The 22,683-nt window shown below is 43.3% G+C and overlaps 2 protein-coding genes across 2 annotated transcripts; both read right to left on the reverse strand.

The window, feature by feature from the left end:
* Positions 1-7,241: 7,241 nt before the first annotated feature.
* Positions 7,242-8,147, reverse strand: LOC129644125 (60S ribosomal protein L6-like). Its single transcript, XM_055569538.1, has one exon. The coding sequence runs from the start codon at positions 8,145-8,147 to the stop codon at positions 7,287-7,289; it is 861 nt and encodes a 286-aa protein (XP_055425513.1). The 3' UTR covers positions 7,242-7,286.
* Positions 8,148-9,198: 1,051 nt separating this feature from the next.
* LOC129644525 (proline-rich protein 23C-like) lies at positions 9,199-10,206 on the reverse strand. The gene has a single exon (XM_055570119.1). It carries the CDS (start codon positions 10,204-10,206, stop codon positions 9,199-9,201), a length of 1,008 nt encoding a protein of 335 aa, XP_055426094.1.
* Positions 10,207-22,683: the final 12,477 nt, after the last annotated feature.

The following is a 22,683-nucleotide window of genomic DNA, read 5'->3' on the forward strand; positions in this document are numbered from 1 at the left end:
CCTTTTCAGAGACCAATAGTTAATATGATAGGCTGCTTTGAATTCCTCCAGAGATTTCATAGAAACTTAATTTTGGGTAAGGTACTTGTTTGGCATATTGATCTGCTAGAGCATCTCCCTTAGCTTCCATATTGTTTCTCTCTAGATGGGGTTCAGCCTTTCCTGTAGTTACCTCAAGGAAGTGGAACTGCATCTAAAGGGTCCTTAACTTGTCCACTTTTGAGAGGATACTGGCAGAGGCAAGAAACTCCCTTTGTTTCCAAAGCAGCCCATAGTCACTTACTACACCAAAAGCATACCTGCTATATACTTAATTTCTGGTCTGATTGGTTGACAAGCTATAGTAAGTACAATAACTTCTGCTGTCTGGACTGATTTTACCTCAGGTAGAAGACTGTATAGAGTACTGATAGAATATCTTGCTTGATAACCTCCAGTTTCAGTTTTCAGGTATGATCCATCAACAAACAGTATTAGGTCAGGATCTCAGGAGGTTGTTGTTGTTCAGTCATTCAGTTGTGTCCTACTCTTTGTGACTCCATGGACTACACAGCATGCCAAGCTTCCCTGTCCTTCACCATCTCCCAGACCTTGCTCAAATTATGTCCATTGAATTGGTGATGCCATCCAACTATCTCACCTCCTGTCATCCCCTTCTCCTCCTGTCTTCAATCTTTCCCAGCATCAGGGTCTTTTTCAGTGAATTGGCTCTTTGCATCAGGTGGCCAAAGTATTGGAGCTTCAGCTTCATCATCAGTCCTTCCAATGAATATTCAGGACTGATTTCCTTTAGGATTGACTGGTTTTATCTCTTTGCAGTCCAAGGGACTCCCAAGAGTCTTCTCCAACACCATAGGTCAAAAGCATCAGTTCTTCGGTGCTCAAACTTCTTTATGGTCCAACTCTCACATTCACACATGACTACTGAAAAAACCATAGCTTTGACTAGAGGAACCTTTGTTGGTAAAGTAATGTCTCTGCTTTTTAATACACTGTCTAGGTTGGTCATAGCTTTTCTTCCAAGGAGCAAGCGTCTTTTAATTTCATGCCTGCAGTCCCCATCTGCGGTGATTTTGCAGCCCAAGAAAATAAAGTTTGTCATTGTTTCCATTGTTGACCCATCTATTTTCCATGAAGTGATGGGACCAGATGTCATGATCTTCGCTTTTTGAATGTTGAATTTTTAAGCCACTTTTTTCATTCTTCTCTTTCACCTTCATCAAGAGGCTCTTTAGTCTCAGGAGGAGTCTCTAATAAATCTGAGTGAGGTACAGAGATTTTCCTAACTAAAGTAAGACAACCATGAGGTTCCCCCTTCTTTTGATAGTGCAGGGAGAGTGACTGGATTAAGAGTGTTGCAGTAAAGAACAGTAATGGGACAGGGTGAGAGTGATAGTATATCAAAGGATATTAATTGGCTGGTTGAAAGTGTCTGCTTTGTCATTAGTAATGTCTGTACTGAGTGAGGAGCCATGAAATCAAAAGAGGAGGCTAGAACTTATTCACCCTGGAGAAGGAAGTCGCAACCCATTCCAGTATTCTTGCCTGGAGAATCCCATGGACGGAGGAGTCTGGTGGTCTAGAGTCCATGGGGTCGCAAAGAGAGAACTTATTTAGCAGAAATATCAACAAATTTGTCTGTTTGTTTGGGGGTTTTTTTTTTTAATTGGAAGATAATTACTTTACAATATTGTGATGGCTTTTGCCATACATTAACATGAATCACCCATAGACACACATATGTTCCCTCCCTTCTGAACCCCCCTCTTACCTCCCTCCCCACCCCATCCCTCCAGATTGTCGCAGAGCACTGGTTTTGGGTGGTAATAGCTATTACTCTATGACAAGTGGGATAAACCTTTCCAACAGGGACAAGAGTGAGAATATAGTTAGTGACTTTAAGGTTGATTGTTTTCAGAGGTTCAATTCAGTTCAGTCGCTCAGTCATGTTCAACTCTTTGCAACCCCATGAATTGCAGCATGCCAGGCCTCCCTGTCCATCACCAATTCCCAGAGTTCACTCAAACTCACGTCCATCGAGTCAGTGATGCTATCCAGCCATCTCATCCTCTGTCATCCCCTTTTCCTCTTGCCCCCAATCCCTCCCAGCATCAGAGTCTTTTCCAATGAGTCAACTCTTCTCATGAGGTGGCCAAAGTACTGGAGTTTCAGTTTTAGCATCATTCCTTCCAAAGAAATCCCAGGGCCGATCTCCTTCAGAATGGACTGGTTGGATCTCCTTGCAGTCCAAGGGACTCTCAAGAGTCTTCTCCAACACCACAGTTCAAAAGCATAAATTCTTCGGTGCTCAGCTTTCTTCACAGTCCACCTCTCACATCCACACATGACCACTGGAAAAACCATAGGTCCTTGACTAGACGGACTTTTGGTGGCAAAGTAATGTCTCTGCTTTTTAATATGCTGTCTAGGTTGGTCATAACTTTCTTTCCAAGGAGTAAGCGTCTTCTAATTTCATGGCTGCAATCACCATCTGCAGTGATTTTGGAGCCCCAAAAATAAAGTCTGACACTGTTTCCACTGTTTCCCCATCCATTTCCCATGAAGTGATGGGACCAGATGCCATGATCTTCATTTTCTGAATGTTGAGCTTTAAGCCAACTTTTTCACTCTCCTCTTTCACTTTCATCAAAAGGCTTTTTAGTTCCTCTTCACTTTCTGACATAAGGGTGGTGTCATCTGCATATCTGAGGTTATTGATATTTCTCCTGGCAATCTTGATTCCAGCTTGTGCTTCTTCCAGCCCAACGTTTCTCATGATGTACTCTGCATATAAGTTAAATAAGCAGGGTGACAGTATACAGCCTTGATGTACTCCTTTTCCTATTTGGAACCAGTCTGTTATTCCATGTCCAGTTCTAACTGTTGCTTCCTGACCTGCATATAGGTTTCTCAAGAGGCAGGTCAGGTGGTCTGGTATTCCCATCTCTTTCAGAGGTTAGGGAAGCAGTTAAACACTAAGCTAACCATTTTAGTGATGTATGCAACTTGTCTCCAACAGACTTCTAACAAAATCTTCATTTTTTACATCAAGCGGGTTCTTCTTTCCTTTAGATCTTAAGGATATCAAACTTTTAAAAAATGTATATTCTTTCCTGAAGTTAACTTCTCAAATGGTTTTCCTTCCTTACCTTCTAAAAGTAATATATTTATTTTTAGGACAATTTTATGTTACTGAAAATTGAGCAAATGGCACACAGTTCCCTATATCCCACCTCTCCCAAACACAGTTTCCCTATTACTATATCCTGGGGCAAGTCAATGAAAATCTTTGAACAGGTTTCCTTGTTCTTTGAACAAAGTAGATTATCTATACAGTGTATAGGACTAAATCACAAGGGAAAGTTAGATCTTTTAAGTCATGAATGAGACCAGGGAAAAATAGGAGTGGGCTCCAGTGTACTCCAGGGGCATGACTGTCCAGGTATGTTATTATCCTCTCCAAGCAAAAGCAAAATCATATTGACTGTCTTGGTCTAGAGGCACATTGGAAAAAAGGCAAAGCAAAGACTCAATAGAATTGAAGCAAGTGGCTTCAGGTAGAAGTGATAAGAGGATTGTATTTGGGTTAATTTTTGTCAGCTAGTAAGGTACACATATTTTGTTGATGGCCTTAAGATCTTGAACAAACAAAAATCCTTGTCTGTTTGCCTTCACTTCCTGGTGGATGAGAATGTTACAAAGGCAATGTATGGGAAGACCTTTTATATAAGGCATTCAACTCTATGTTTGAGCTCTTCATTTTGGTGTCAAGGGATATTGGGGGAAGTTTGGTAATGACTTGGTAGAATGTACCTAAATTTTAATAGGTTGAAAGTGAAAGTGTTAGTTGCTCAGTCCTGTCTAACTCTTGGTGACCTCATGGACTGTAGCCAGCCAGGCTTCTCTGTCCAAGGAATTCTCCAGGCAAGAATACCGGAGTGGGTCGCCATTCCCTTCTCCAGAGGATCTTCCTCACTGAAGGATCAAACCTGAGTCTCCTGCACTACAGGCAACTTCTTTATTGTGTTCTGCTTCCACTATTTTACCTGTTTTTCCTTTTTCCCATTTTTTTCTATGTCAGTGAAATTTCTAGCTCATAAAGGGTCAGATATGGTGTCAAGAAATTTATCTGGGGTATTTACCAATGAGAGTTCAGGAGAACAAGCAGAAGCTATTTAATCAGAAGTTGTTATATAGCAAAAGAGTCAGCCCCATCACTTGCATTTGAGAGCTGATAGGCAGGTAAAGGAGTGAGAAATGTTTATGGTGGAAAAAAAGGAGAACTTCAGGTATGTTTGAACAGAGGTTGTTGGCAGGGGAAAGCCAGAGGCAGGCTAACTAGAAGGAGGGAATCTATGTAATTGATTTGATTTTGTGAACTCTGTAGCCTTAAGCATAGTACATCTGACTTTCTTAGAATTGTCCTGAGTTAGGAGGGATGAAAATTAGGGAAGCTGGAAGTTATTGACCAAGTTCTGATTACTGGGGCCAGTTACCATAGAGGTTACAGTTTTGTTTCTGGGCTGCTTGCTGCAAAATTTGTGGGTCAGAATTCTGTTGTCATAAGTGGTCTGGTCATTGTTAGCTTGTATATTCAGTCTCTCAGATCCTATGATCCCCAGGGCTACCAAGTTTCTAGCTGCTTAATGACATCTCCTGTTAGCCAACCATGGCCCACTGAACTCAATGATGCTGATGCCTCCCCAGTGCATTTCTTTTGCTTAGTTACACAGTGTCCCTCTGGCCCTGCCACACTCCCACTAGCTGACACATTATTTAGCTTTACGTAGTATATCCAGTGTATCATCCCCATTACTCTGAACCTTTTGATCCTCTGTTGTATTATATTATACTTAACTTCAGTTATTGCCTAGTGGCAAAGAGAGAAGATGGGGTAAATCTTGAAGTTGGTGCACTTTGCCTTGCCAAGCAGAGGCTTCTGCATCATCTTAGAGCAAGGTAGATGTGCAAGTTTTCATAGAGAGTGGTGGGCCACTTCTGTGGGCCAAGAGGATTAAAAAAGATCTGGGGGTTCGTTATTCATATCTATCTATCCAGTTGTCTCCATCTAATGTTTCAGGGCTCAATAAATCTGTGATCTCACTATTACAGATGAACGAATACAGAAGATGAGGGGACAGCCTAATGGGCTACAGTCCATGGGGTAGCAAAGAGTTGGACATGACTGAGTGACTAAACACACACAGTACAGGGGACTTACCTGGTGGTCTAGTGGTTAAGAATCTGCCTTGCAATACAAGGGATATGGGTTTGATCTCTGATTAGGGCACTAAGATCCCACATGTTGTGGTGCAACTAAGCCCCTGACCCACAACTACTGAGTCCATGTGCTCCAGAGACAGCCCACCACAACTACTGAGCCTGGGCGCCACAGCTGGAGAGTCCACGTGCTGCAAGGAAAGATCCCACACAACACAATGAAGGTGTCATGTGCTGCAACTAAGATCCAACGCAGACAAATCAATAAATGTATAGGTTTAAAAGGGAAAAAAAAAAGATGTGAAGAATATTACTCAGTCATAAAGAGAGTGAAGTTCTGCCATTTTCAACAATGTGCATGGACCCACAGTGTATTCTGCTTAATTAAATTAGTCAGACAGAGAAAGATATATACTCTCTATGTTATCATTCATATGTGGAAACTAAAAAATAAAACAAATGCATATAATAAAAAAAAAAATAGACTCACAGATAATGAGAACAAAGAAGTGGCTAACAGTGGGGAGGAGAAGGAAGGGATAAGATAGGGTATAAGGTTAAGAGATTAAACACTACACTATATAAAGTAGATAAGTAACAAGGACATATTACATAAGAAAACATGCTCATTATTTAGTAATAACTTTAAACTGAATATAATCCATAAAAGTATTGAACTATTTTTGTATACCTGAAACTAATATAAAATCATATAAAATTATATATAACCACATTTCAAAAGAAGAGAAAGGGATAATCCTATTAACTATATCGGTCACCCTGGATTTGAAGTAATGGTTATTACTTCAATAACCAATAAAAAAGATTAAGGAAAAATTCGATGTAAAAGTCTTAGTAAAAGAAAAAGAGACAATACTCTCATTATTTGGAGATATTATCCTTATCAGTCAAGCAAGGGAATCCACAGAGAAGTGATTACTATAATTAATATTGCTGGATATCAGACCAATATAAAAACAAATTATCTCTATAAGCTAGTAACAATGTACAAACTATATTGACTCATAAAAGTATAAAAACAAAAAATCTTTAGTATTATAAATTTTCTATGACAAGAGAATTATATTAAAAACATATAAGAAGAAAAGGATGGAAATAGTAAGTTCTTTTGGAAAATGATGGTGATTTAGTCTCTAAGTCGTGTCCAACTCTTGTGACCCCATGGACTGTAGCCCACCAGGCTCCTCTGTCCATGGGATTTTCCAGGCAAGAATACTGGAGTGGGTTGCCATTTCCTTCTCCAGGGGATCTTCTGGACCCAGGAATCAAACTAGGATCTCCTGCATTGCAGGTGGATTCTTCACCGACTAAGCTATGAGAGGAGTCCATTTTTTGAACATACTCCCACAAAAACAGTAATAGAGTTAATTTGCCAACCTAGTCATTCAAAAAGAGAAGAGCCCATAATCATTGTTCCCCATTCTGGCTTGTATCCAATTACATTTGTCCCATAGAACCAGCAGTGAGATCCCCACACAGGTCATCCAGAAAAGGTAAAACAGGGTAGAGGGTTGTCACATTATTAATTTAGATGGACACTAGGACCAAAACCTGTAAACAAAAGAAATTTATAAACTACTCTATTGACAGGAAAAGAAGTGAAAGGGGCGATGGTAGGATGCTTGAGAAAGATGGCTTTTAATATTTACTAGAAAAGTGCTGTGGTTTAGCTTTGAAGAAAGCTGGGGGATAGAACCGCTTGAGTGTCCACCCTAGAGAAGACCTAAGCAACAGTAAGGCTGCCTGAAACAATGCTACATTTGAAGATGCCTTTTTTTTTGCCCAGTGAGCTCCTTTCAGGTGTTTAGGCAACCACTGGTCAAAATTAGACAGTGCACATTCTCTGCAGCATTTATTGTTTGTAGATTTTTTGATGATGGCCATTCTGACTGGTGTGAGGTGGTATTTCGTTGTAGTTTTTATTTGCATTTCTCTAATAATGAGTGATATGAAGCATCTTTTCATGTGTTTATTGGCCATTTGTATGTCTTTTTTTTTTTTTTTTTTTAATGACAAGTTATTTAATTAGGTTCTTTGCAAGAAGTTCAGAACACTACTTTGTGAGGATAAATTCCATTTGTGAGAGCAAACATGGAGCGGAGGTAGCCCTGGAGCTGAGGGACAGCTTTGATTCTTCGCAGAATTTGTGAGTCCACAGCTTTCTGATCAACCTTGCGCTGCTCTGTGATCTCATATTTCTCTCTCTCTGTGTCAAAGATCTCGCCCTCCTGGTGTCTGGGTTTACGCAGCTTCTTCTTCTTGAAGTAAGTGTCAGTGAGATGTTCTGGGATTTTCACACCACTGATATCGATTTTGGTGGAGGTGGCAATGACAAATTTCTGGTGTGTTCTACGCAGAGGAACTCGATTGAGGGATAGAGGCCCAGTCACAAGTAGCAAGCCACTGCCCAGCTGCTTCAGGAAAACGACCCTCTTGCCTCTGTGGCGCCCAGTGAGGATGATCAGAATGGTCCCAGGAGTGATGCTGGCACGCAGCTTCCTCACATGCTTACTGAAGGGTTTTTTGCCATGACTCAACAGTTTCCGAGGCACATCTTCAGTAGGGTAATACCTAGGCATTTTGCGAAGTTTGACCACTCGGGTACCACCATTCTTGTCTCCACCAACTGGTTTTGTGACAGTAGCAAGAACACGAACCTTCTTTTTCTTTTCGACCTTGGATTTAGCTGCTGAATACTTTCTCTTGTACAAGGCCTTTCTGGAGTACATGGCTGATCGGGAATATCTGCCAATTCCTCTGACCAGGACAGGATTTCGGCTGCAGTGAGGCTTCCCCTTCTTAACTTTCTTCACCTTTTCCACCTTTTTAGCCTTTTTGCCAGCATCAGCCTTCTTGGCTTCAGGTTTTTTCTTAGTATCTGGCTTCTCAGCCTTTTCACCCGCCATCTTGCAAGATGGGAAAGAGCCATTTGTATGTCTTCTTTGGAAAAATGTCTCTGTAGGTCTTCTGCCCATTTTGGATTGGGGTTGTTTGTTTTTTCTGATACTGAGCTGTATGAACTGCTTATATATTTTGGAGATTAATCCTTTTTCTATGCTTCATTGGCAATTATTTTATCCCATTCTGAGGGTTATCTTCTCGTCTTGTTTATAGTTTCCTTTGCTGTGCAAAAGCTTTTATGTCTTATTAGGTCCCTAGTATTTATTTTTGTTTTTATTCCCATTAAATAGAACCCTCCTGTACTTTGGTGGGAATGTAAACTGATACAGCCACTATGGAAAACACTGTGGATATTCCTTAAAAAACTAGGAATAAATCTACCACATGACCCAACTATCCCACTACTGGGCATATACCCTGAAAAGACCACAATTCTAAAAGTCACTGTACCCCAGTGTTCACTGCAGCAAAATTTATAATAGCCAGGATATGGAAACAACCCATCTAGGTCCATCAACAGATGAATGGATAAAGACGTGGTATATTATACAATGGAATATGACTCAGTCGTAAAAAAGTAATAGATTTGAGTCAATTGCACTGAGGTGGATGAACCTAGAGCCCCTTACACAAAGTGAAGTAAGTCAAAAAGGGAAAAACAAGTATCCTATATTAATACATATATATGGAATATAAAAAAATGGCACTGATGAACCTAAAGAATGGACTTGCGATCACAGTGGGGAAAGGTGAGAGTCGGACGAATTGAGAAGGTAGCATTGACACATATATGTTATCATGTATAAAATAGATAAATAGTGGGAAGTTGCTAAATAACACAGGGATTACAGCCTGGTGAACTAGAGGGGTGGGATGAGGGAGGGAAAGGGAGGCTCAGGTAGGAAGGCATGTTTATAAATACATATAATTGTGACTGATTCACATTGTTGTATGGCAGAAACCAACACAAAATTGTAAAGCAATTTTCCACCAATTAAAAAATAAATTTAAAAAAATTTTTAAAAGAAAAATCTGCAGCCTGCATCCAAAAAGGATCTATTCGTGTGATTCTTTCGGTGTGTGCAATATGTACACAGCCAACATCAGGAGACTCTGTCCTGGTGCCTGCTCAGGTGTCCAGGAATTGTGGGAGGCAGTGGATTCAGGGAACAGGCATCTCCGGGCCTTGCAAGGAGGACCAGGAGGGCGACAGGGGCGCTCCTGGGGACCTGGACTCGGAGAAGGAGGTAGAGGTTGCAGTGGTGAGTCAGGAAAGGGCTCCAGAAGGTGCAAGTCCAGGTTGTCGTCGTGCTGAGGAGAGCCTCTCTCTGGACTAGGATTGGAGGCCCGAGGGGAGGGCTCTGAGACTAGGTCGAACAGGTCAAAGTGAGTCAAACTTCCAGCAGAAGAGCGGAGCCCAGCGACTGGGACTGAGGCAGCATCCATCCCGCCCCGCAGGAAGTCAGCGTCAGCATTCGCGTCCTCCTTGCTGGCCTCTCCCTGGCAGGAGATCTCTGGGACAGCGGCACAGAAGAGACCCGGCTCCAGGGCCACGTACTCCCCGGGAGGGCTCAGGACAGCGCCCGGTTCTAGGCCCTGCCCCCACGGCCCTTCCACACCCGAGCCCAGGAGGGCCTCGGGGACCAGCATGAGGATGCGACCTCCAAGACACACTTGCCTCACAGACGTTGGCTCGGGCTCCAGCAGCAGTTCGACGTCGTCCAGGAGCACGTGCAGAGCACATCCCGCCGGCAGGACAGCCACGAAAATGAGGGTGCCCGCTGTCGGGGACCAGGTCAGGTTATCCAGGCTGGGCGCCGCCTCAGACTCGGACTTGGGGCGCTTGGCAGGGCCGGGTCCTCCGTCCTGCGGTTCCCACGGGTTCTCAGGGTAGGCGGTGGTGCTGCGCGGTCGGCTGCCCATCATGTGAATGTCGCCGCGGGCCTGGGACCTGGCAGAAGGCGACAGAGGGCTGGATCCTGCAGGCAGTGACAGCTCGGCTTGACAGGTGAGGCCGACGCGGGGCGGTGAGGCGCAGGAATGCAGGGGTTCTTCGGAACGCATAGTCTTCGGAACGCAGTCTTCGGAACTCTGGGGTTGCCTCTGGGGAGTCACTCAGTCGTGGCTTCTAGAGAAGCTGCTGCGTTCAGTCTTGCGAGTCTGAAGCTTCAGCTCCTCACGTGGACGGGTTTGCACAGGAGCGGGCCAAGGATGCCGTGAGTGAAGCGGGCGGAACCAGAGTCGCAAAGAAGCCTCACGCTAAGCAGCCTCACACTAAGCCCCGCCCCTTCCTAGGCTCCGCCTACAGAAATGGAGTAGTCTGGGAAGCCCTAGAGTCCTGACCCTGGTGGGTAGTTCAGTGTAGATGCTTTTATAGGCCAGAAGGGGGCGGAGCAATCGTGCCACTCCTGGGTGAAGTCCTTGGCTTTCCTCTTGTTGACCTCAGATGCGGAAAACCTTAACCGGAAAACCGATTACATTTCAAGTCCCACCATTGGAACGCTGCACCAGGACCCTGAAATGTAGTTCCTTCATCCCCTGAGACCTCGCCCTGGCAGTAACCTCTTATTTTCTTTTGGTCCGATAGTGAGGTAAGGTTTTGGATGACATCCTTAAGTCTACACCTTTGTTCTCAATGACTGCCAGATCCTTGCAGCGGTATTAATTGAGTGTCTTATTAGCAACTACTGCACGAACAACTTATGTATATATCAGTTTAGCAAGATGGTCACTGTTATACTTCCATCACTTATCCAAGAGTTTATTGTATTGAATTTGACCTACACTACACACCATCCTTATGGCAGAAAGTGAAGAGGAACTAAAAAGCCTCTTGATGAAAGTGAAAGAGGAGAGTGAAAAAGTTGGCTTAAAGCTCAACATTCAGAAAACGAACATCATGGCATCTGGTCCCATCACTTCATGGGAAATAGATGGGGAAACAGTGGAAACAGTGTCAGACTTTATTTTTGGGGCTCCAAAATCACTGCAGATGGTGATTGCAGCCATGAAATTAAAAGACGCTTACTCCTTGGAAGGAGGGTTATGACCAACCTAAATAGCATATTAAAAAGCAGAGACATTACTTTGCCAACAAAGGTCCGTCTAGTCAAGGCTATGGTTTTTCCATGTATGGATGTGAGAGTTGGACTGTGAAGAAAGCTGAGCACCAACGAATTGATGCTTTTGAACTGTGGTGTTGGAGAAGACTCTTGAGAGTCCCTTGGACTGCAAGGAGATCCAACCAGTCCATTCTAAAGGAGATCAGTCCTGGGTGTTCTTTGGAAGGAATGATGCTAAAGCTGAAACTCCAGAACTTTGGCCACCTCATGCGAAGAGTTGACTCATTGGAAAAGACTCTGATGCTGGGAGGGATTGGAGGCAGGAGGAGAAGGGGATGACAGAGGATGAGATGGTTGGATGGCATCACCGACTCAATGGACATGAGTTTGAGTGAACTCCGGGAGTTGGTGATGGACAGGGAGGCCTGGCGTGCTGAGATTCATGGGTTCGCAAAGAGTCAGACACGACTGAGTGACTGAACTGAACTGACACTCAGAGGTGTATCTGTTGCAGCTCAATTGTCGTGCCAAAGGAAGAACCAATTGGCCAGGAGCCCGGAAGTAGCAGAGGATCCTTTGACCCATCAGGCTCCCCTCCAGGTGATGCAGGCAGCAACACCTTTAATCTGGGTGTCACTTTAAAGGCACGCCTATGCTACAGATCCTGGTGGCCAAGGGAAGGTGTGGATCCACAACTTATCCAGAGTTAATAGAAGAAAACACTCAATAATTACTTTGGAACACTATTACTATAGATAATTCTTTCATATAGTTTCAGAAGAAGGTGAAATACTTCCCTTTGTGTCCTTTTACCACATGATTGCTCACTTTGTCCCTTTTTACAAAATAGCTTTTATGGTCTCATTTTTAGGGCCACATAATATTCCTTCATACAGAATCCTGTTAAAATCAGGCTTCCTTTGATGGACATTCAAGCTAGTGATCTTTGAATTGGCTGACACTGCCCTTCTCTGGCCAGTTAGTGTAAAATGCAGATTCTGTGCCACATCCCAGAACCACTGATCAGACTTCCGAGAGCCATGGGCATAGGAATTCTCCTTAAGCAGCTCCACAAAGATTCTGTTTGGGGCTCGAGTTTAAGACGACAGAACTTGTTTTCATTCAGCATTTGAGAGATTCAGGAACACTGCAGTGTATAATCGAGGTGACATCCCAGCCTGTTGGTGACAAAGTCAAGAAGGAAATTCAACCTTCCTGGGCCTGCCTTCAGTGGTTTCCCCTATACTCCTTCCTGCATCCACTCTCATGGTTGCATTCCAGTGTCTTGCCTGTGGGCTAAGAAATTCCCTATATAGATCAGGAGGCTTGCTGAGGGAACATGCAGGGGTGTACACAGTTTTCAGGGCATGGCTACCAGGAACATGAGTTCTCATTGGGTAAACGTGGATGCCACAGGCACCTACTTCTATATTCCCAGGTGATGGGAGCAGCTGCTGTTCCTCTGTAGTTTGTACAGAAGGCAGGAGAGGAAGATGTGAGGAGGTGTTGGGGAACTTGCAGGAAACATCTGCTTTGGTCCAGGAGAATTCTTTTGACAATGCTTGAACATCCCATGGTCAGAGAACATTCAATGGGAACTCCATTCAGGGCAGTGAGTGTGGACATGCTATGTTTTAAGGGACAGATGGAGGAGCCAAAATCTGGCCAGGACACCGGGTATGGTTTGGAGCTCTTGGCATAACGAGTATTGGGACCCTGAGCAGGGTGGCTTCTGCCCCAGCTGGTGCCACCTCTTATCCACTGCTCTCCTGACATCAGTAGGCTTATTATCAGAACTTGGGCTTATTATTGTCTGGGGCCCTGTGAAGCCTCACACTGAACTCTGCTTAGAAGGGACTATGGTCCTGTCCTGAAACAAAGACAGTTACTGGGGGCCTGGCAGACACTCCCAGTTTCTTCTTCTGGTCAGCCGCTCTATAACTGTGTGATCACAGGCAAGTCATTTCACCTTTGGTAAACTTAGCTTCCTTACATATGAAGAGGGGAGAATGCCATCTACTGTGTAGGGTGGTTGTGAGACAATGTAGGTAAAATGTTCTTTGAACATGGTAAGTGTCTAGCAAATATTACTTATTCATTCTTTCTTATGTTTATAATCTGTCTTTCCCAATGATATCATAGCCCTGTTCTCAGTATCTTTAAGAGTTCCCAGCATGTAGCCTACATGCAATGAATGAAATGGTAAACAGTATCCTCATCATCATCCTAAAAAGGGGCCAGATATGTTAGAAATAACTTTTCCAGGACTTCCCTGGTGGTACAGTGGAGAAGAATCTGAGTGCCAGTGTAGGAGACACAGTTTGGATCCCTGGTCCGGGAATATTCCTCATGCCACAAGGCAAATAAGCTTGTATGCCACAATTATTGAAGCCTGTGCCCTAGAGCCCCCATTCTGCAACTGCTGAGCCCAAGTGCTGCAACAACTGAAGCCCGTGCACCTAGACCCTGTGCTCCACAAGAGAAGCCACGATGAGAAGCTCACCCACCACAACTATAGAGTGGCCTCCATTCCCACAAAGAGTGAAAAGTCCCCACAAAGCAGTGGAACCCCAGTGCAACCAAAAATAAAATGAAAAACAATTTAAAAAGTTGTCCTGCAAATGATACCACCAAGAAAGTGAAAAGATAACCCAGAGACTGGGAGAAAAATTTTTAAAATAAAAAAGAAATTACTTTGCTACGTGTTTTCATGACAGAACATCTATATAATTCATAAATGATTTGCTGGGCACCAGATCAGTTGTCTTTTTACCTTATTTTTCTTTACTCTAAGATGCTCAATGACTGTCTGAGTGGATTTTCAGGCCCACTCATTGGTCTTTCTTGGTGTCATTCAAAACAAACTATTCAATCTGTATGAACTTCTTCAACCACTGTGAGGCAGAATTACCAAATAAATCCCAGTTCTGGGTAGGGTACAATATGGCTATCAGTGGTCCAGTTAGGAGAAGAGTGAGGAAAGTTGAGTACAGAAGCCAGGCAAAAGACAGACATCACAAAGTAGGACTGAGTTTTCTCAGCATTGGGCATCTGAGCATAGTAAATGCTTTCTTCCTTCATTTGACACTCTGAGGCACAGGTCCAGAACTTTGGGACCAAGGGTTCTCGTGACATTAACATTAATGAGGGCCATTTGGTTAGTCCCCAAAAATGCATAACTAGGATTTAAAAATCCTATTTATTTTTATTCACCTAAAAATAATACCTGGATATATATTTTTTAAATATACACACTATATATATAAGACTGTAGCTGACTTAAGCTCCCACCAACTCCTAATCCATTGTTGATGTGAGGAGATCCTTTTCAATCTATTAACATACATAACACAGGGAATTTGTTTTCTTCCTGGAATGGCCATGTATTTTGGTCTTTCTTTGCAATATGTAAAACCTTATTACAATTCATACTGTTACCAGCAAAGTACATTACCTATTCTGTCTTTTATTGGAGAGACATTCTCCAAAATGCACTATAGGCCTTTACAAGAAAATGTGGCATAAGAAAGGGCAGTTTCAACAATTTCTTGTATAGCAACACTGTTGTTCTTGCCTTGAAGTAGAATGATGACACTGCCCCTGAACAGTTTCTCTATTTTAAAAAGTATTGGAAAAACTAGTCTCAGCAGGCAGGCAAAATAAGAAATAAAAGTCACCCACACTGGATAAAAAAGAGGGAACCTATTAATATTTGCAGATGGCAAGAACTTTAAAAAGGAAAATACTAACATCTTGACCACAAAAGAACAGGCACTAATAAATGAATTCCACAAATTTGGAGCATACAGATTAATACACAGGAAAATTTAGCTTTTTTATACAGGAAGAAGATATTCACTTAAGGGAAAAGGAACATAGGAGAAGAAGAAAGCCATATATAATCCAATCAATAAGAATGCCAGTACTAATCCCATAAAAAGAATTAAATACCTCAAAATAAAACTGACTCATAGGAGAAAGACCTGAATTCTGAAAACTAAAATGCTGACAAAGGCAATGAAAGATGACAAGAGAAATATGAAGATATCACAAGCTCTTGAACTAGAAGACTTAATATTGTTCAAATGGTCATACTGCCTGAAGCAATCAACAGATTGAAGGCAGACCCTAGCAAAACACCTTTTTCTCAAACAAGTACAAATATTCCTAAAATTCACAGGGAGCCACACGAGACCCAAGATGGCCAAAGCAAACATGGGGAAAAAAGAAACAAAAAACAAGGTTGAAGCTACTACCCTCCTAGACTTCAGACCAAACTGCAAAGCTACAGAAATTCAAACAGCATGGTACTGGCACAGTAATAGACATAGAGCTCAATGGAACAGAACAGAGATCCCAGACATGACCCCGAAGTAAACCCAGGCACTTATAGTCAATGAATTCACAACATAAAAGGTACCAGTATACAACAGCAAGAGTATCTCTTCAACATGTGTTGCAGGCAAAACTGGACACCCACATGGACAACAAAGAGACCTGAATATTTCTACAGGCCTTCAAGAAACATAAAGTCAAAATGGGTGACAGACCTCCAAGTGAGACCTTAAGCCATAAAACTCCTCAATGGGACACGATCTTGGACATAAATCAAGGCAACATTTGTGTCAAGGCATATGTCTCCTCAGGCAAAAGTCATCTAAGCAATTCTGAATGCGTGGGACCTAGTTGAATTTCAAAGCTGTCACAGAGCAAAGGAAACTACAGACAAATCCAAAAGGCATCCTATGGAATCGGACACAATATCTGCAAGTGATATGACCAATCCAAACCTATAAACAGTTCCTCCAGCTCTGTAGGATAAAAACAACCAAACAACTCAATCAGACTATAGGCAGACGTTCTGAATACACTTCTTGGTCCAAAGAAGAGAGGCAGATGAACATGACATGAGAGAAAATACTCCACATCGCTGATCGATAGAAATGCAATTTCTATCCATGTTCTATCCATGGTCTAAACCATGACATGTCACTTCACAACGTTAACAATGGATAGCATATGAAAGTCTTTTAAAAAGAAATAGACTCTAGAAAGGGATGAATATGAAATCCCCAGACACTGTTGTTGGGAATAACAATTGGGGCAACCATTAGGCAGAACAGAATAAAGTTTCCTCCAAACACTACAAATGGTTGGAGACACCATGTTATCCAACCATTCTATTCCTGAGTATACATCCTGAAAACAACAAAAACTTTCACTAGAAGTGAATGAGGCCCTGGATGTTTACAGCAGCAGTATTGACAATAGGCAAAACAAGGAAGCAACCCTAGTGCCTATCCACAGAATAATAGATACAGAAGAGGGCTGACAAACGCAAAAAACCATACACACAAAACGGAATAATACTGTCCCAGAAAGAAGACTGAAATTCTGCCATTTTCAGGAACTCAGATGAACTTAGCCTATAACAATCTAAGTGACAGAAGCCCAAACAAGAATAACAAATACTGTATAATACCAGGGACAGGGAATGTTAAAGAATACAGACAAATGGTTGGCAACAGTGAAGAAGGCTCGAGCATAGAGTAAACAAGCTTATTGTTATTGTTCAGTCACTAAGTCGTGACTGACTTTTGAGACCCCATGGACTGCAGCACCCCAAGCTTACCTGTCCTTTACTATATCCCAAATTTGCTCAAACTCATGTTCATTGAATAGATGATGCCATCCAACCATCCCATCCTCTGTCACTACCTATTCCTGCCCAAAATCTTTACCAACATCGGGTCTTTTCCAATGAGTTGGCTCTTCACATCAGGTATGCCAAAGTATTGGAGCTTCAGCATCAGTCCTTCCAAAGAATATTCAGGGTTAAATTCCTTTACTGTTGACTGGTTTGATCTCCTTGCTGTCCAAGGGACTCTCAAGGGTCTTCTCCAGCACCAAAATTGAAAGTGTCAATTCTTTGGTGCTCAGCCTTCTTTACAGTCCATCTCTCACATTTGTACATGACTACTGGAAAAACCACAGCTTTGACTATACAGACCTTTGTCAGAAAAGTGATATCTTTGCTTTTTAATATGTTGTCTAGGTTTGTCACATCTTTCCTCCCTAGGAGCAAGCAGCTTGTAATTTTATGGCTAAAGATACTGTCTGCAGTTATTTTGGAACCCAAGAAAATAAAATCTGTCACTGCTTCTACTTTTTTCCCTTCTATTTGCCATGAAGTGATGGAACCAAATGCCATGATCTTCATTTTTTGAATGTTGAGTTTTAAGCCAGCTTTTCACTCTCCTCTTTGACCCTCATCAAGAGACTCTTTAGTTCCTCTTCACTTTCTGCCATTAGAATGGTATCACATGCATATCTGAGGTTGTTGATATTTTCTTCCAGCAATCTTGATTCCAGCTTGTGAGTCATCCAGCTCAGCATTTCGTATGATTACTCTGCAAATTAGTTAAATAAACAGAGTGACAATATACAGACTTGTCATACTCCTTCCCCAATTTTGAACCAGTCATTTGTTCCATATCCAGTTCTAACTGTGGCTTCTTGACTGGCATACAGGTTTCTCAGGAGGCAGGTAAAGTGGTCTGGTATTCCCATCTCTTTAAGAGTTTTCCAGTTTGTTGTGATCCACATAGTCAAAGGCTTTAGTATATTCAGTGAAGCAGAAGTAGATGCTTTTCTGGAATTCCCTTGCTTTCTCCATGATCCAACCAATGTTGGAAATTTGACCTATTGTTCCTCTACCTTTTCTAAACCAAGCTTGTATATCTGGAAGTTCTAGGTTCACATACTGCTGCAACCTAGCTTGAAGAATTTTGAACATCAATTTATTAGCATGTAAAATGAGCATAACTGTGGAGCAGTTTGAACATTTTTGGCATTGCCCTTCTTTGGAATTGGAATGAAAACTGACCTTTTCCAGCCCTGTGACCACTGTGGCTGAGTTTTCCAAATTTGCTGACATACTGAGTGCAGCACTTTAACAGCATCACCTTTTAGGATTTGAAATAGTTCAGCTGGAATCCATCATCTCCACAAGCTTTGTTCTCAGGAATGCTTCCTAAGGCCCAATTGACTTCACAGTCCAGGATGTATGGCTCTAGGGAGTGACCACACCATCATGGTTATCTGGGTTATTAAGACATTTTTGTACAGTTTTCCTGTGTATTCTTGCCACCTCTTCTTAATATTTTCTGCTTCTGTTAGGTCCTTACCATTTTTGTCCTTTATTGTGCCCATCCTTGCATGAAATATTCCCTTAATATCTCTGGTTTTCTTAAAGAGATCTCTAGTCTTTCCCATTTATTGCTTTGCATTGTTCACTTAAGAAGGCTTTCTTAAAAAAAAAAAAAAGAAGAAGGCTTTCTTATCTCTCCTTGTTATTCTTTAGCACTCTGCACTCAGATGGATATATCTTTCCTTTTCTCCTTTGCCTTTTGCTTCTCTTCTTTTCTCAGTTATTTGTAAGGCCTCCTTGGAAAGCTATTTTGCCCTCTTGCATTTCTTTTTCTTGGGGGTGCCTTTGGTTATTGACTCCTATACAATGTTAAGAACCTCCATCCATAGTTCTTCAGGCACTCTATCAGATCTAATCCCTTGAATCTATTTGTCACCTCCACTGTATAATCATAAGGAATTTGATTTAGGTCAAACCTGAATGGCCTAGTGCTTTTCCCTACTTTCTTCAATTTAAGGCTAAATTTTGCAATAAGGAGCTCATGGTCTGAGCCACAGCTCAAATCTTGTTTTTGCTGATTGTATAGAGCTTTTCTATCTTCAGCTACAAATAATATAATCAGTCTGATTTCAGTATTGACCATTTGGTGATGTCCATGTGTAGAGTCATCGCTTGTGTTGTTGGAAGACGGTGTTTGCCATAACCACTGCATTCTCTTGACAGAACTCTGTAAATAAGCTGCTGCTGCTGCTGCTAAGTCGCTTCAGTCATGTCCAACTCTGTGCAACCCCATAGATGGCAGCCCACCAGGCTCCCCCGTCCCTGAGATCCTCAAGGCAAGAACACTGCAGTGGGTTGCCATTTCCTTCTCCAATGCATGAAAGTGAAAAGTGAAAGTGAAGTCGCTCAGTCGTGTCCCACTCTTAGCCACCTCATGGACTGCAGCCTACCAGGCTTCTCCATCCATGGGATTTTCCAGGCAAGAGTACTGGAGTGGGGTGCCATTGCCTTCTCCGGTAAACAAGCTAGTCTTTACCAAATGAGAGAGGGAAGGGGGCAAGTGCAAGAAGAGGTAGAGAATGGAGTCATATAAAATAGCAGGTATGGTTCAAAACAAGGAATGATTGCCTTAATCTTGTAATAAGTTGTACAGGAACCACTGTCTATACACCTGAATCTAATTTGAAACTGTAAATCACCTCCACTTCAATAAATAACCCAATCAACCCCATCCATCCATCCAGCAAACTGTATGAGAACCTGCTAGGATTCTTCCTTTTACACTTTTAATCCCCTACTCCTCCCAGGGGCATTCAAGGTTTTCAATCACTGAAGCCTCAAGATTGCTCTCACTAGCTCTTTAATGAGGTTTCCCCTTGTACCCCCATGACCGCAAAATTACAAGCAGTTGCTTTATGTCTCCCCACAAACCATAAAATGCCAACATTCAGAATAATTCAACAAAGTCTCTGTCTTCAACCAGAGACACACAAAACAACACTCCACATTTTCAGGATCCAAAAAACTGCGCACTAATATCTTTAGTATTAGAAGACTTACCCACAAAGCACTGACAGAAAGTTCCTACTTCATGGTAAACTTTAGAAGTACTTCAATTGACACTGGGCTAGAGACATGGATGTCCTTATCCAACCCACTGTTCCACTTGGATAAAAGGAATATCCAATTAAAAGATGAGAGAAAGATAAGAGGCAGGTCAACAAAACAAAGACACAATACTCCCATGATTTAGAAACAGTTTTGTCTTTACTGGGATTCCCTGGTGGCTCAGATGGTAAAGAATCTGACTGCAATTCAGGAAATCAGACTTCAATCCTTGGGTTGGGAAGATCTCCTGCAGAAGGGAATAGGAATACACTCCAATACTCTCACTGGAGAATTCTATGGACAGAGGAGCCTGGCAGGCTACAGTCCATGGGGTCCCAAAGAGTCAGAAATGACTGGGCCATTTACACTTTTCACTTATCTTTATTGGTCAGTCAGGAGAATCAACCCATAAGTCATGGCTGACATGAAGCTCTTCTGCAGGATACCAGGTAAATCTAGGAATCACCTGTTTCTACATGCCAGTCACAATGGACAGAATTCATGTGGGGTCTTCTTTTTTTTTTAATTGAAGGATAATTCCCCTGGAGGAGGGCATGGCAACCCACTCCAGTGTTCTTGCCTGGACTGAGGAGCTACAGTCCATGGGGACATGACTAAGCAACTAAGCAGCAGCAAAAAGAATTGGATAATTAGTTTACAATATTGTCTTGGTTTCTGACATACATCAGCATGAATCAGATATAGGTATACATATGTCACCTCCTTGAACCTCCCTTTCACCTCCAACCCTATACCACCCCTCTAGGTTCTCACAGAGCACCAAATTTGTGCTCCCTGTGTCATGCAACAGATTCCCCATGTGTGGTCTTAAAATGATTAAAAACACAGAATCTGGAGAATTAAAGACTTTTATGTGATAAGCAGATTTCTATTTTAAAAACATCAGAAAAAAGGAAATGGTTGGGAGCGGGGAGGATGGCAAATTTTATTTAAAAACCCACGAACTCAGCAACAGAGTTCAATCATTGCCAATCTCAGCATTCAGAAAGAAGAGGGAATGTGATTTCTCTGACAATAATGTGTTTTGTATCCACCAAACACTTTGTCCACACTCTTCAGTGGATATTGGCTAGATTCAACGCACACACATACACAAGAGACTACAGCAGCCATCCGGAAAAGCTCACACTGGGCAGAGTGTTGTCATAAACTAGTATGGACAATAGGGACAGAATCTAGTCAACAAAAGATTAATTACTCTATTGGTAGGAATATGAGGGGAAGAGGCAGAGGTAGGGTGCCTGGGAAAGGATAGCTTTTGAGAGAAAAGTGCTGACAGTTGGGTTTGAAGGAAAATTAGGGGTGGAGGTGGGATAGAACTACTTCAGGGTGACCTCCCTAGAGCAAAACCTAAGCAGCTGTCTGAAAGCATGCTGTATTTCAGGAGGCTTTTCTTTGCCCAGGTGAGGTTCCTTGCTAGCGATCTAGCCACCTAGATGCTAATTTTCAACTGATGCAAAATTCTGCAGTGCAGCATGCTTTCAATAATCATCTGGCCCTTGCCATGCTTGCCAAGTGGGCCATGTACACACAGCCATCATCAGAAGACTGTCCTAGTCCACACCATTGTAAGGCGGGTGTGCAGTTTACTGCAGGATCAGGGTTCTTCGCTCCTTGCCAGGAGGACTGTGAGGGCACCAGTGGCGCTCGAGGGGACCTGGACTAGGAGAGGGTGTTAGAGGTTGGAGTGTTGAGTCGCGCAAGGCCTCATGCAGCTCCACGTCCAGGTGGTCGTGATGGTGAGGAGAGCCTCTCTGTGGACTAGGGTTGATTGCCCGAAGCCAGGGCTCTGGGAAGGAGCCCTGTGCATCTAGGTCGTGGAGAACAGTGCAGGCCGCCAGCAGCATCCATCCCATGGGGCAGGTACTCGGCATGCAGCTCCACGTACTCCTCGTGGGCAGAAGAATCCTGGCTCCGGGACTGTGTACTTGCCAGGTGGGCTCAGGACAGCAGCCTAGTTCCAGGATCTGTACCCACCTCTGAGCCCATTAGGGCCTCGGGGATCAGCATGAGGATGTGATCTCCGAGAGACCCTTGTACCACGGACGTGGACTCCTGCTTCAGCAGCAGGTCTACATGCTCCAGGGGCAAGAGCAAGGCACAGCCGGCGGGCACACCAGCTCAGCGGTGGGTTCGCGCTCAGCCTGGGGCTTTCTCCCGTCGTCCAGTTTGGGTGCCACCTTGGACTCGGGCTCAGGCTCGGATTCGGACTCCGGGCGCTCCTGCACCTCCGTTCGACAGCGAGGAGCTCGGTCCTGCACGCTGTGACGGGTCTTGACCACAGGCAAGGCAAGCCAGAGTGGGCCGGCTGGACCCCAAGACAGAGCGCTGCTGGGGAGTCCTCAGAGGTCCTGGGCCAACTCCTGGGACACCCACAGCCCTCGCTACCAGGGGAGCCACGTTCAGCGTTTCAGCTCTCTGGTCACCGAAGCCCACTCCTCGGCGCATGCACCCGGGATGGCCAAAGCTGCTGCGAGTGAGACCAGCACGTGGCGCAATGAATACAACCTGGCCCCTAGGCTCCGCCCCCTCTGAGGTTCCGCGGGGTAGAACTCGCCAGACCTGAGCAGCCTGATTGACAACCTTGGCTCTAGCTGGAAGGTCACCTTAGAGATCTATGTTTAGGGAACTACCCTATGTTTACAGGGTCCCCGAATATTCCCGAGGCTCTAAGTCTGGGTTTCCAAGTCACATGCTCTG

Source organism: Bubalus kerabau, chromosome 2 (assembly GCF_029407905.1).
Source record: "Bubalus kerabau isolate K-KA32 ecotype Philippines breed swamp buffalo chromosome 2, PCC_UOA_SB_1v2, whole genome shotgun sequence".
NCBI lineage: Eukaryota > Metazoa > Chordata > Mammalia > Artiodactyla > Bovidae > Bubalus > Bubalus kerabau.